The 13,352-nt window shown below is 34.8% G+C and overlaps 2 protein-coding genes and 1 long non-coding RNA gene across 4 annotated transcripts; 1 reads left to right on the forward strand and 2 right to left on the reverse strand.

Annotated features, from left to right (window-relative positions):
- Positions 1 to 5,584: 5,584 nt before the first annotated feature.
- Positions 5,585 to 8,277, reverse strand: LOC136222630 (uncharacterized). The gene is made up of 6 exons (XM_066010372.1): positions 7,723 to 8,277; positions 7,421 to 7,566; positions 6,855 to 7,023; positions 6,287 to 6,385; positions 6,103 to 6,185; positions 5,585 to 6,021 (listed from the first exon to the last, which is right to left on the reverse strand). Exons 1-6 carry the CDS (start codon positions 8,176 to 8,178, stop codon positions 5,904 to 5,906), a joined length of 1,071 nt encoding a protein of 356 aa, XP_065866444.1. The 5' UTR covers positions 8,179 to 8,277; the 3' UTR covers positions 5,585 to 5,903.
- Positions 8,044 to 8,746, forward strand: LOC136222631 (uncharacterized). The gene is made up of 3 exons (XR_010685681.1): positions 8,044 to 8,131; positions 8,215 to 8,435; positions 8,625 to 8,746. It is a non-coding gene; the product is annotated as an uncharacterized lncRNA (long non-coding RNA).
- A 108-nt stretch (positions 8,747 to 8,854) lies between these two features.
- On the reverse strand, positions 8,855 to 12,233 carry LOC136222628 (beta-glucosidase 11-like). Of its 2 annotated transcripts, XM_066010370.1 has the most exons (13): positions 11,974 to 12,233; positions 11,839 to 11,902; positions 11,688 to 11,743; positions 11,535 to 11,610; positions 11,359 to 11,430; positions 11,185 to 11,272; positions 10,844 to 11,099; positions 10,623 to 10,738; positions 10,323 to 10,540; positions 10,070 to 10,098; positions 9,500 to 9,566; positions 9,319 to 9,409; positions 8,855 to 9,233 (listed from the first exon to the last, which is right to left on the reverse strand). In XM_066010370.1, the coding sequence occupies exons 1-13, from the start codon at positions 12,112 to 12,114 to the stop codon at positions 9,011 to 9,013; spliced, it is 1,497 nt and encodes a 498-aa protein (XP_065866442.1). In that variant the 5' UTR covers positions 12,115 to 12,233; the 3' UTR covers positions 8,855 to 9,010. The 2 variants fall into 2 exon arrangements, with proteins under 2 accessions (XP_065866442.1, XP_065866443.1); XM_066010371.1 differs by lacking the exon at positions 11,839 to 11,902 and having other exon boundaries at positions 11,974 to 12,115.
- Positions 12,234 to 13,352: the final 1,119 nt, after the last annotated feature.

The following is a 13,352-nucleotide window of genomic DNA, read 5'->3' on the forward strand; positions in this document are numbered from 1 at the left end:
TTTACACAGATTAATTTTGGGTGGAATACATCATTACACACCTAAATTTGTAACTTTTTGCTGTTTGACATTGGAAGCTTATCAAATTTGTGCTTCTAAGATCCTTATTTGCTGATTTGCCAAACTTCAAATAAAATTCATGTTGCATGCTTGATCCAATTCGAAGTGTATTAAATCAGCAAATAAAGTGCAATAAGCCCGAAAGTGACAAATTTAAGGCGACAAAGTGCAAAATGTTACAAGTTTATTATGTGATAGGTCAAAGTATAAGTCCAAGGTGTAAATACTAAAAAGTTAACAAGTTTAGGTGTGTAATATATATTAAACCATTGGTTATGTTAGTATAATTTAGCTGTTCAATTCATGCTCAAAAAATGACTTGATTTGAAATTATTTCTTTTATGAAAGTACATGATTTTCTTTGCAAAAATCATTCTGTCTGTTAAAATGACGATAGGTATCTAAATTAAATGAATCATGTTATAACATTTTCGATTGAATTGATTTTATTTTATCTTTCAAACTTGTAAGAAGAGAGAGACAATTCATTTAAAAAAAAGGAGGGTGACAATTATAAAAATAAAATATTATATAATAATATAAATTAAGTTATTAATAGAAATAATGAATATCATAGATTAAAATTGAGTTGTATAAATTGAAAGTGGTGTTAATTTTTAAAGTAATTGTAAGGATGAACATATTTGAAAGAGATTGAAATTATGGTGATGTGATAATTGGATGACACCCTGCTGAGAGTGAGGTTGATTGCTAAAATATTTAATATTGCCACTTTTATTAGTAACCTATTGGTCTTTAAGATAATATTCTATAATTAAACTAAATTATATATTATATATAAAGTAATGAATTTTGGTATTATTGTGTCAATTTTTAAAGTTGTTTATTATGGAAGTATATTTTAACAAAAAGTTAGTCTAAATAGTATGATTTTTTTAAGTTTTGACACTTTTTAAAAAGCAAATTTTTATTAGAGATGTTTTAAAAACATCAGGTGGTGGCCATGATTAAGCGCTTATAGTCATAGCCATCATGTGTAACATGCCATTAGTGTGTAACTTTTTTTATAATTTGTAGGTCAATTTATCATAACACCTTAAAATACTAATTTTTTTAAAAAAAACAAAGTATTACTTATTTTTAGTTAATTAATTAATAGTTTTTCATGTAACAAACCAATTAAGTAAATATTTATTATAGTTGATTAAAACTTAAAAGTTAAAAAATTATTATTAAATAAATAAATATTTATTGAATAAAAGTTATTACCTTAAAAATTAGAAAATAATAACAATATATATATATATATATATATATATATATGTATTAAGAGATAGCAGTCTTGATCAGATGTACCTTAATGAGCATGTAGAATTTGCTCATCTAGGCTTATTAGAATCCTAAGGTGGAGATTCAAAACATCCTGAGGCTTAGGTTTAATAAGCTTATATCTAACGGTGAATGAGCAAATTCACTTGCTCATTAAGGATGTGAAAATTCCTGTAAGAGGTAGAGGATAAGGAAAGGAAGTCACAGACATTCCAACTAGATTGATACTCTCCAAACGACCACTCTCAAATCCAAATCAACAAAAAAGAAAATATATAATTAATTTCGAAGAGTGAATAGGTAAATCTAAGCAAACCGATACAAGTCTATCGGCCGTTACAATTGTCACAAATAAAACTAGAACACAATTGAGGATGTGCGTCCCACCAGTAAGGCTCCGAACTGATCATGTCAAAGTTGGCCAGCGCATCTGCAACCTGATTACCTTCCAGAAAAACGTGTGACACAACAAAATGCATTTCATGAAGTAAGACGCGAAACTCTAGAAGCTCCTGATGATGCTCCCAAGGGCCAATAAGTCAGCATGTCGAAGGAGAGATACCACATAGGTTGAGTTACTTCCAACCCAAAAACGGTACCAACCTTTATTGTATGCCTTGGAACTGCATAGAGCGTAGCATAAAGTTTCGTAATGTGCACTAGGGAGCAAGTAGACAGAAAAGCAAGAGAACCCACTGAGTGCCCAGCAGAATCCCGAAACACACCTCCGCAGCCGGTATTGACAATGGTAACCTAGGCATCCGAATTAATTTTAATCTATCCAGACGGAGGAGCAAACCAACGAACTGGCAAAAAAAAAAAATTTATATATATATATATATATATATATATTAAAAGGTTCATTAAAATTTTACCATTGATTATAGATTATTATTAAGCATATACAATTATTATTATTAAGATAATTTTCTATTTTAAATTAATATATTGTTTATTGGAAAAAAGATGTGTATACTCTGTAGGCTATTCTCCATGGCGATGTCATCATTTTCCTTTTGACCGAGCTATTGCCTCTGGCCTCTGTTCGACCACCATGGTTGAGCGGAGGATAACTGACTTATTTTCAGAACTATACGTACTTTTGTACATCAATCCACATACTCTGTGGAAAACGTGACTATAAACCCTAACATTGAAAACATGATTATGAACCCTACCATTGGTAACGAGACTACAAACCCTAAAATAGGTGACACGACTCATGATTATTTCTTTTGTTCACGAGGTGTCATATAAGGTGATCCTCTATCACCATTTATTTTTGCCATTGCTGAGGATTATCTTAGTCGGTGATATAACATTAGCTAAATGGGCACAAATAAGGACTTGATGCTCGAATCTAGCATTTTAGCGTGAAGATTCAACAAGAGAGAATCTTCACTAAGAGCTGCCTAAAATGGACACATGGACCAATAATCGTCTGGATCTTAAAGGTACGCTCCTAGATCCCATTAAATGCGAAATATTATGAAAGTTAGAGTTCGGACCAATGAAGGACTGCCACATGTAAAATACACTAATTTGTAAATGCTAAATTACCTATAAATGGCCTTGAAATCAGGGCTGCAAGTACGTCATTTTTAACACACTCTCTCCTATTCAATTGCTTTCAAACTCATTTAGTACTTCCTCAAAGTACCATTCTGATTTAATTTAAGTATCAGAGAGAGTTTGCCGGACTCCGACCCCTTTCTAACTGTGTGTTGTCATCTCATGTCACCGGAGACAGTTAGAAAGCAGAATTCAGTAAAGAAGACATCATTTGGTGTGGTGAACGTGGACGCTCTTTATTGCGATGGTTCATGTTCATAGTTCAGTTCATAGTTCAGTCGTTCACCCTGTGATTCAGTCTCTGGTTCAACCTGTGATTCAGTCGGAGGTTCTACCTGTGATTCAATTTAGTTAGAGAGTTGAAGAAAGGCCAAGTTCGTCAGCCACACCTAATCGTGGCTTGGTGGATTCTAGCAATCAGCTGATACCACCGTTATTTGTCACACCTGCCTTGGATCAGAGAATCGATGCATGTATGGGATCTTTGAATCCTAAACGATGTTGTTTTATGGACGGTTTAACGAAACAATTGATCTATAATATCTGTTCAAGAGTCTATGAACATCCTTCATGCTAAGTATGCTTCGCAAATGGAAATAATGCGTTTGGAATTGAAGGAGGCAAAGGATATTGGCAGGCGGTGTTCTAAAAATCGACCAAGGCGGCCGCCTAGGTGGAGATTTTTAGAACACCGTCCCGATTTTCACTAATCGGACGACATAAATCGGTTGACCGATTTTTGACCGCCTAGGCGGTCTCAGACGGTCCTAGGCGGGTCTAGGCGCCTCCTAGGCAGCCTTTTTGTAAAAATTGGTCCTTAACTTTTATGTCAACCTTTTTAATTTTAAAAAAAATATTAAATGACAAAAAAACAAAAAAAAAACTTAAACTATTAAATTTAATTTTAAGAATATTAATTTTATTTTATTTTGACACATTTTGTTATAAATATTATTTTATTGATCTATTTGTTATTTTTTTAAGGACATTAATATAAATAATATTAAAATATGCATGTTTTTCTATCCTAAATATTTTCTATTATTATTTTTACATAGTATAATTCATATATTAATTGTATTTATATAATACTTTATTTAATAAATAATAAATAAATATAAAAATACAAATCCGATTAATCACCGATTAATCAATAAGGCCCCTCTCCGTCCGACTAGCGTCTAGCATCTTTTACAACCTTGTTGGCAGGTATGGAGAGAGGAAGGAATCAATGGCATGTTCTATTGGACATCACGAAGCTCAAACATGTCTTAGGAAAAGAGGCTTTTCGGAGGAATCTCGTTAGAAGTATTTCGTGGAAGGTCTAAAGAAAAACCTACTAGCCCTCCATACTGAAGACGTCGTCAATCACCTTCGCCTGTTAAACATGTTGGTAAGCCTGAGGGATCCAGATCCCCGAAGCGACATAAAGGCGCTCGCTATGATTCCACCGAATCTTGATTCGTCACTACAAGGTGCATAAGGAGAGATTAGAAGCTTCTAAATCCCCATACCACGAGAACCGAAGACAACAACCAAGGCAGAAAGAAGAAGCCTCTTTCAAAGAGGAATTTTATAACTTTGTTAGAAAAGAATTGAGTCATGCCATGAAAGATGAGGGATTGGAATCTAAGGCACCAAAAACTACAGATGTGGACACTTCTTTGAGTGCAGAGATTATGAGTTAGTGATGCCTATAGGTTTTAAATACCCTGTCCTGAAAGATTATAATGGTACGTTGGATCCAACTTTGCATGTAGGAAGTTGATAGGAAGAAGGATATTGTCAAACTTCAGCATGGAGAGTATATCTCCCTTGGAAAGGTGTATAATTTTTCTGTTTTTTCACTGATGGTTCATAATCATCTAGTATTAATATCCTCACTACATGGATTAGTGCTATAATTGCAGGTTGAGGCAGCACTAATGTCAAGTAGCTATGTAGATAATATCATGGTACATGCCGATCCCTTCAAGAACTATTGTGTAACTCTTGTTGTTCCATCATGTCAAGTGCTTGAGAAGCTAACATTGAGTATCAGAAGCTTCTCAATGAGTATCAGAACTTTTCAGAGCTATGCAATAAAGCTGAAACTATTACTCAAGTTCCACAACCGTTGTTTAAGGTTGGTTCACTTTAGGTTGCCTATTATTTCAGAACATTTTCTTTTTTGTTTAAAGTTAGAATTGTTGAAATCATGGTTAGGAGCTCTGTTTGATATAGTTTTCTGCACAAAAATCCTCGTAGTTTGTTGTGCTGCTTAGTTTCATATGTAGATTTTGTGGCATTTCTACGTTTTATGTATTTGGAATTATGCTCTCATTGTGATTCATCCGATGTCAATATCCCTAACAAGAGAATCCCTCCCTTGTGTTGGGCTATTCAATCTTATATCCCTAACAATGTAAAGAAGTCTTGTGTGTCTCTCTTCAGCTGTATTGGGCTATCTGAGAGCTTCCGGCTATGTTAGTTTTTGGCCTTAATAACTCAATTGACACAATGTGTTATGCCTTTATTTTCTTAAAAACTACTTTAGTAACAACCGAGGCACATACTGCCTACTTCAATGACTGTTGGTGTTTTTAACCCATGTAGCATATCATATGATCCCACTAGCATTTCTCTAATACAAGTCGGAATTGCAGTATCAAAATGTTACAAATCAAGAACAAAAAATCGATATTTACACATTCATCAAAAGAATATACAGGCGCCGAATTCAACTCCAATAATAACTTAACATGTAGTAAGAAGGGAGTAGAAATCATATCTTTTTCAATTTAAGATGAGGGTTGTTGAGACCTTTCTGTGAAGATATTTGCATAACTAATACATCATGTACCGCAATTGGCTGGATGGTAAGATCTTCCCGCTGCATATCGGAGATTTAATCATCGTGTTCAGTGTTGTTGATGTGAGCAAAATTTGTCCCCCCTTTTCTGGCAAGATGAGTATAATAGTGTGAAGAGGTGAAATATATATCAGTTGTCTTGGGATGAAACAGGCATTTCTGATAGTGATGGGCGTAGGAGCAGGTACAGACTAGGCCCCAAGAATGGAACTACTGATATGGGAAGAAGCCAAGATCCCTTGTCAAACCTGCCACAGTTGAACTCCTCTTGATATTTCAAATCTAAACAATCAAAGGAAGAATGGAATAGTTGTTTCTGAATTTGTTACCATTTCCTGGCACTCATATCATTGTAGACCCAGAAAGGAGCAAATGCAGATAGTAGAATGAAATCAAGGCTCGTTACGTGAATCTGCGAAGTGCATTAGATTAACAAGAGGATCATCTATCTTTTTCCAAAAAAAATAGTATGTTTCATCCTTGGCTGATCAGAAAATGTCGTGAAGAACTTACAAATTTGCTTCCCCCAAAGTACTGGTAAAATTCTTTCCAGACATCACCATCTGCTAAACCCGCATAAAGGAATAACCCGAGTCCTGCAGCAAGAGAAACCTGATCCGTAACAGGGTTAGCGTGTGCTTTTCCATGCAAACTAATCAAACTAAAACTATGAATGCTGACTGAAATTATGAAAAGCAGCAGAGCAGTCAATGGAGTAAAAAAGGAAAAAGAAACTGATTCATCATCTTCTGAGAAAACATTAAAAGATAAGCTCCAGGTTCTCTGTTTAAAACTTTTGACCACCCAGGAGATTTTTCACCATTTACCGGCCAAATAAGGACCCAATGCCGTAAAAGTCTTTTACAGAATCATTTTACAGACCAAGAATGGATCAATCTTCAGGCTTGATACACCAGATGCATTTGATAAATGGTTGACATATAATATAAGGAACTTTTGCACCGTTATGTCACGCCTTGAAAGTACTTAAAAGGCCCTAGGCAACAGGCTATTGACCATTTTGGTATTTTAATTAATAAAACAGTGGATTAATCAATCGGAGGAGGCAAAGAGATTTTACCCCAGCAGTCAACTTTGATTCCAGAAAATTAAGAGGCCATCTACCAAGCTCACTTTCCTCAACAGGTGGTGGTGGTGGTCTCCACAAAATAAAATAGGGAAGAAGCGCATATGCACCACCAAAGCATGAAAGTACAGCAAACGGCCAGACTGGGATTTTGCTCTTTGAGCTGCAAAAACATAATTACTTGAGTATCCTAATGGCTTGATGAAAAATATCAATACCAAACAGTGTTACAGTTCAAATCCCTAAATGCATTGCCGAGAGAAAATTTGCAACAAAAACGAATGCTGAATTATATCTTTGCAATTTTCATTAATTTTGATTCTATCTCTTGTACTAACTCTATTTTCTTTCTTTTATATATTTGGGGCCTGGTTTTCGGGGGCAGTGGAGTGCCAAACCTGCCCTCGTTTGCTAGCTTCCAGTTTCATTAAAAAAAATGACAACAATGCAGATCAAAAGAATCATATCCATTGTAGACAATAATAATTGCAAACAAAATGATAAAGATTTTGAATCCATTAAATTACAGAATAAGCTAGGGGTAAGAAACTCCAACTTACCTTCTACCTGTTGGAAGTAGAAGCATGCTGTAGACTAAAGGCCACAGACCCATGATGTACCACAAACCCACAATTACTTGATTCATTTCAAAACCATCATCTCCGCTCAAGTTGAGGAGTTTTTTCAAGAAATACAAGTCTGTTGTCTGCACCAAAAACAAATTTAGCCACTATTAACACACAACTTAGTAGTATTCCAAAAAATAAGCAATGAACTGCATAAATTGGCTTCCATTAAATTCAACTGATAAAAAAACATAAACATTTATTAGAAATGCAAATTCTACATAAGAAGTAAATACCGGGGTCTGGTCAGGAGCGAGATTGAAAACGTAGTACAAGAGAGCAGCATATAAGACAAAAAGCAGAATTGAGGTAGTCCAGTCACGCCCATCTTTCTCATTATTAGTATCAGTCTTCAAACCTGGATCTTTCTCGGAATCCTTGGATTCCAAGACACTATGACAAATTTGAACAACACCCTTTTTGAGAAAAGGGAAAATTGAGGTTTTAGAACAGTGGGGTTTAAGAAAATTAGGAGAGTTTAATGTTCTTTTGGCCTGTAATTTTAAGGACTTGGCATTAAGATTAAGATTATGGCTATGGAGGGAAGCTGTGAGTGTTGGATTTTTAAGAGGAAGAGGAGAAAAGTTGCAGGAGATGAGGTTGGAGTGAGCTATCATCTTGCAAGAAAAGACCTTGTGGGTACAGGTACAGTTTGCTTCAGCTTTTAAAATAACCCAATTGAAATACGACATCGTTTATATCCGACTTTATTCTCTCCCTCGCAATAGGCCCCTTTGCACAAGAAGACGAAAACGCCGTTCAAAGGAATGCCATTGCTCGCCGTTTTCTTTTTTGCAGGCAGGTGATCCTCGTTTCCTCTCCCTCCCAATCTTTCTGTGCTCGGCTCGGCCATGGCTGAAAGTTCTAGAATCTTTCAGACCGCACTCCTTCCTACATTCTCCACACTCCACAAACCGCGCTCGATCTCTCACCCGCCAATCTTTGTAAGGTTCGTTCATAACATAGAATCATTCTTCACGTCTGGGAATTTGATATATGATTCACATTTCACTTCAATAGGCAATGTTAGGTTGTTATTTTTCCCATACATTTTATTTATTTTTCAAGTGTTCTATTGGGTGTGAGATTGATTACAGATGAAGTTATATAACTATGAAGTATCTAATTTTTTTGATAGGTAAATTTCCCTTTTTGGGTTCATATGGAAGCACGAAACTATTGTCTGTCATCTCGCTTACAAGAATGAGCTTTTGAGTTTTTAGTATGCATTAATTATTTTAACATTCTATCAAAGCCTCCCTGGCCTGATCTAAAGTTTCATTACCGGCCAGCCAATTGCTTGGAATTTTTAATTAATCGATCAACTCATTTGTTCAGCTAAAAACTTTATCTTAATAATAGCGTAAATTGCTTGGAATTTTGAATTGCCCTGCTGCAGCTTTCGCATTAAGTTTATCAAATAGTAATTACATCTAATATGGAGAAATTAATTATGAATATCTTCAGCCACGTAGAAGCTGTAAAGCAGAAGGCAGGTGGTTTGCTTTTAGTTGGGTTGGGTCTTTAATCTACTGCTACTAGTGATTGTTGGAAAACTTCATCTGAATCAACATTGCTTCCTTTCAACAAGTGAGAGTACCAATGTGCAGAGAGCTTAGGATATCTCTTCAACTCAGGGTCATTTACATCCACATAGTATAATCCAAAGCTAGAATTGTACCCATCCAATAGCTCAAATACATCCAAAAATGACCATGTAAAATATCCTCTTGCATTTGATCCATTCCTTCCAATTCCCAATACAATAATGTCAACTTGAAAATTATGATCCAAAAAGAAGAAAAGATACAAAAAAAAAAAAAAAAGCATACCTCACAGCATCAAGAAGACTCCCAATGTATGATTCTAAGTAATTAACCCTGGAAATGTCTTCCAATGATGATTTTCGCTCTGTAACCAGACCTGGAAACAAGTGCATTCCCATTTTCAGTTATGAAACCAGGCATAGGCATGTATAGAGTAATAAAGGAAACAACTAGAAAGAGACATTACCATTTTCATGAATGTAAACAGGAGGGTTGTCATACACTTGCTTCAAGTACTCTAGAGCCAACTGTAACTAGACTAGGCAGCACAAAACACGCTTAGAGACATAAAATAAAGGCCTAATACACAAATAAACCCTGAACTTGTCCAAATGTTGCAACAGCCCCCTCCAACTTTCAATTGTAACAACTTACTCTTTAAACTTGTCCAATTGTAAAACATAATCCCAAATTGGAAATTTTTTTACCCCGTACTTGAAGCAACCGTAAAAACATTTCCCCGGATTCGTATCACGCCAAAGATTTGATTATCACACTCCACGAGCGTTGCAGCTTTTGTATTTCACGTGTTTCTTCAATTGCAGTCCATGTCAGCAATTTGAGGTTATGTTTTACAATTGGACAAGTTTGAGGGGTTATGTTTTACAATTGGACAAGTTTGAGGGGTAAGTTGTTACAATTGAAAATTCGGGGGGACAGTTGCAACATTTGGACAAGTTCAGGGGGTTATTTGTGTATTAAGCCTAAAATAAATGCCTACTTCCTTATCATATAATATAATATGATTAACTCTTACCCCAGGCACTGATGAATTCCACAAATACACTGCCAGAGCGAAAACAAAGAACAATTATTAGATTACTGCAATTCTTCCTATAGTTAGAGAACCAAACGGTAAAGCTACTTCACAAGTGTACAATAGTCATATCCTTCACAAGTGTACAATAGTCATATCCTACCGAATTTCGATAAAGCTGCTACAAAGCAAAATTAGAACACCAAATTTTGAAGGTCTAACATTATATGACAATGGTTTCTAAATAACTTACCATAATCTACTGCGATATCTGCCATCATATCTCTATTTTCCAATTTCAAAGAGTCTGGATTATCTTTGACATGAACGATGCAGTAATGATTTATTCCAAGGAAATCAAATGAACCCTTCACCTGTTTGGATTCATAATTGGTGAAGGCTGGTAGTCTTAAGCCTGCGTTTTTCTTTACTATGGAAGGATAGTCTCCAAATACCAAAGGATTCACCATGCTTGAACAAGATAAGAACACAAATGTAGCCAAAATTGTAGGTAAAATCAAAATGTCAAAACATAGAATTCATTTTAACTTACAGGCCAATCATAAAATCGTTGGTTCTTTGAACTGCTAGCAAATCCTCAGATGAATTTGTTAAAGGAAGAACCCCATACATAAAGACATTGAAACCGATAAATCCATGTTGCTTACCCTGCACAACCGATACCGTATGACTCAAATTCACATCAAACATAGACTATAGACTTGGAAACATTATATCAAAGAAACTAAAATTAAATGAATAAAAAGGGTAAACCTGATACTTTTTCCTGTACAATCTCACAGCTGATGCATGTGACAACAACATATGATAAGCTACCAAATATGGCTCGGATGAGGAGTTTCCCTTATTGCAGTTGATTCCATATGGTGCAGAGCAACGATTAGGGGCCGAAATACCTAAATCATAACCTGCTATTAGGAAAACATTGGCCTCATTCAGGGTAGTCCAGTGTGAAACCCTATCCCCAAACTCTCTGAAACACACTTGTGCATATGCCGTGAAGTCCTTCCTGCACCCATATCAAACTCATCGATAATAGTCCCTAAGAAAACACCGAACAGTGCAACCATGAGTAAGATATTTGAGAAGCATACACAATCTTTCGGCTGACCCATCCTCCATACTCGTCTTCAAGTGCTTGTGGATGATCATAATGAAAAAGCGTGACATGTGGCTGGATCCCTGTTTTATTCAGAAACGAAGAACAACTAATAATAATAAAAAAGTAGACGAAAACTTGGTTTAATTTTGAAATGTTTGGAAAAGACCATGGCTGATAAGCTCATTGATGAGGTTGTTGTAATACTGTAAACCCTTGGGGTTGACAAGCCCTCTTCCATCTGAGACAAAAAGAAGGCACATAAAGTTCAAAATCAGAAGAGTGCTGTGCAGCATAAGTTAGTTATTAAATCTGTTGTTGTTTTCATTTGCATTGAAGTCATACTAGGAATAAGTCTTGACCATGAGATAGAAAATCTGTATGCATCCAACCCAGTTTCAACCATGAGTTGAACATCCTCCTGCCAGCCAGATGATTCCACAGATCAATAAAATATGGCTTCCTGTCCTGTTATTCAAATTAGGGTTTGTAATTCACCTTGTATTTGTGATACCCATCCGCTGCTACATCTCCACTCCCACCGTGCCAATGCTCTGCAATAAAGAATGTTTAGTTTAGTTTAGATGGATAGATAGATAGATATTAAGAAAAGTAAAAGTTGGAAATCCCAAGTCTCTATAAAAGTGACCATTGTGAGTAAAGGTATCCCAAACACTAGGAGTTCTTCCATCCTGATTTGCTGCTCCTTCCACCTTCCAATTTTGAAGAATAAGCCAAATATACAGTTATAAAATATAAAATTGAGATAAAAATGAAACCTCACCTGATAAGCAGATGATCCAGAACCAAAAACAAAACCATGAGGAAAGTCTTTCCTGCTATAAATGTGAGTGCAAAACACAGATGTCCATAAATTCGCCAAACCAATAGCGATACCCAAGCAGGAGTAATGCCGCACCTTCATCAATTTACTCTTAACTTTCTATTCTACACTACAAAATTGCTTTTGCTTTTGCTAAATAAATGATGCCTTATCACTTTTCTTCTGTTGCCGTTGGTAGCCACACAATTAACAGAGGATTGGAAAACTACATAATTAAACATCCAACTAAGAAAATAAATTAAAATTTATGTATTGTAGTAATATAATGAATTATAATACAATAGAGAATTTAGATAAAGCGAAATTGTAAGTGTACAAATACCTAAAAATGGTGGGAGAATTTTCAAATGCAGACCGTGTTTTAAAACTTGACAAATATGAGTATTAAGGTTTATTTTGATGTCAAACGTAATCCGAACTAACTAACTAACATTGTTAACAAAAGCTAATATCAGTCAAAGTCAAATGATCACGAGGGTATTAGCTTGCATTTCAAAACATATGCATGCACCATCATCATCATAAAATAAGAATTTCTATAGAAAAAGCGGATTCAAAACAACATTAAAGGATTTGAAGAGAATTCGAGGAGAGAGAGAGAGAAATGATGGTTTGTAGTGATGTGTAAGATAGTGATTGGGTAGAAAAAAAATAAAAATTAAATTCTAAAAGAAATAAATAGAAAGACAAAAATACCTTCATGACAATTTGACTTTGACTGCCACGTCAGTTTTTTAACACATTTAGTTAGTTTGGAATGTGTTCACTAACAAAATAAACCTCAACATCCATGTTTGTTAAGTTTTGAAACACGTGGACTGTATTTAAAAATGTTCAAATCCATAAGATTTATTTTTGTACTTTCCTCTTTATGGGTTTTCTAAAATGAATAGTATAAATACATTTATTTTTTAATAATTACGTATATGGCAATGTTAGTGTTATGCCTAAAGACAAATGATTTTGTAAAATTTTGTTAAATAAATAAATAGTTCATTTGAGATTATTTGATTCATTCATCATAGTATTTGACTATATAAAGACATATGATCTTTATTCCATAATTAATGATATAGAAAAAAAAAAGTATTGTTTATAATCATAACATAAAATGTTCATAAAAGATGAGGTGAGATTATATTTTATGAATCGAATTAAATGATAATAAACTTTTTTTTAAAGGTAATAGCATTATATTAATGACTCGTAACTAGGCGATCATGATACATAAACAGAGAGACAAAATTAGAAGAAAACATCATAAAAAGTGGGACAAGTGATAGAACGAGCCGATTGAGCTAACGCGTGAGCCAGTCCGT

The sequence above is a fragment of the Euphorbia lathyris genome, chromosome 3 (genome assembly GCF_963576675.1).
Source record: "Euphorbia lathyris chromosome 3, ddEupLath1.1, whole genome shotgun sequence".
Taxonomy (NCBI): Eukaryota; Viridiplantae; Streptophyta; class Magnoliopsida; order Malpighiales; family Euphorbiaceae; genus Euphorbia; species Euphorbia lathyris.

Bases quoted from the DNA above. Each gene is read 5' to 3' on its own strand.
- LOC136222630 (XM_066010372.1), bottom strand. From the start codon at position 8,178: ATGTCGTATTTCAATTGGGTTATTTTAAAAGCTGAAGCAAACTGTACC. The intron at 7,567-7,722 runs GTATTTACTTCT...TTTTTGGTGCAG, and splicing joins TCGCTCCTGACCAGACCCCG to ACAACAGACTTGTATTTCTT. The intron at 6,386-6,854 runs GTAAAATCTCTT...GTTACGGATCAG, and splicing joins AATCAAAGTTGACTGCTGGG to GTTTCTCTTGCTGCAGGACT.
- LOC136222628 (XM_066010370.1), bottom strand. From the start codon at position 12,114: ATGAAGGTGCGGCATTACTCCTGCTTGGGTATCGCTATTGGTTTGGCG. The intron at 11,100-11,184 runs GTATGCTTCTCA...ATATGGGTGCAG, and splicing joins TGGGTCAGCCGAAAGATTGT to GAAGGACTTCACGGCATATG. The intron at 9,410-9,499 runs GTAATGTCTCTT...ACTTGTTTCCAG, and splicing joins TGTTTACATTCATGAAAATG to GTCTGGTTACAGAGCGAAAA.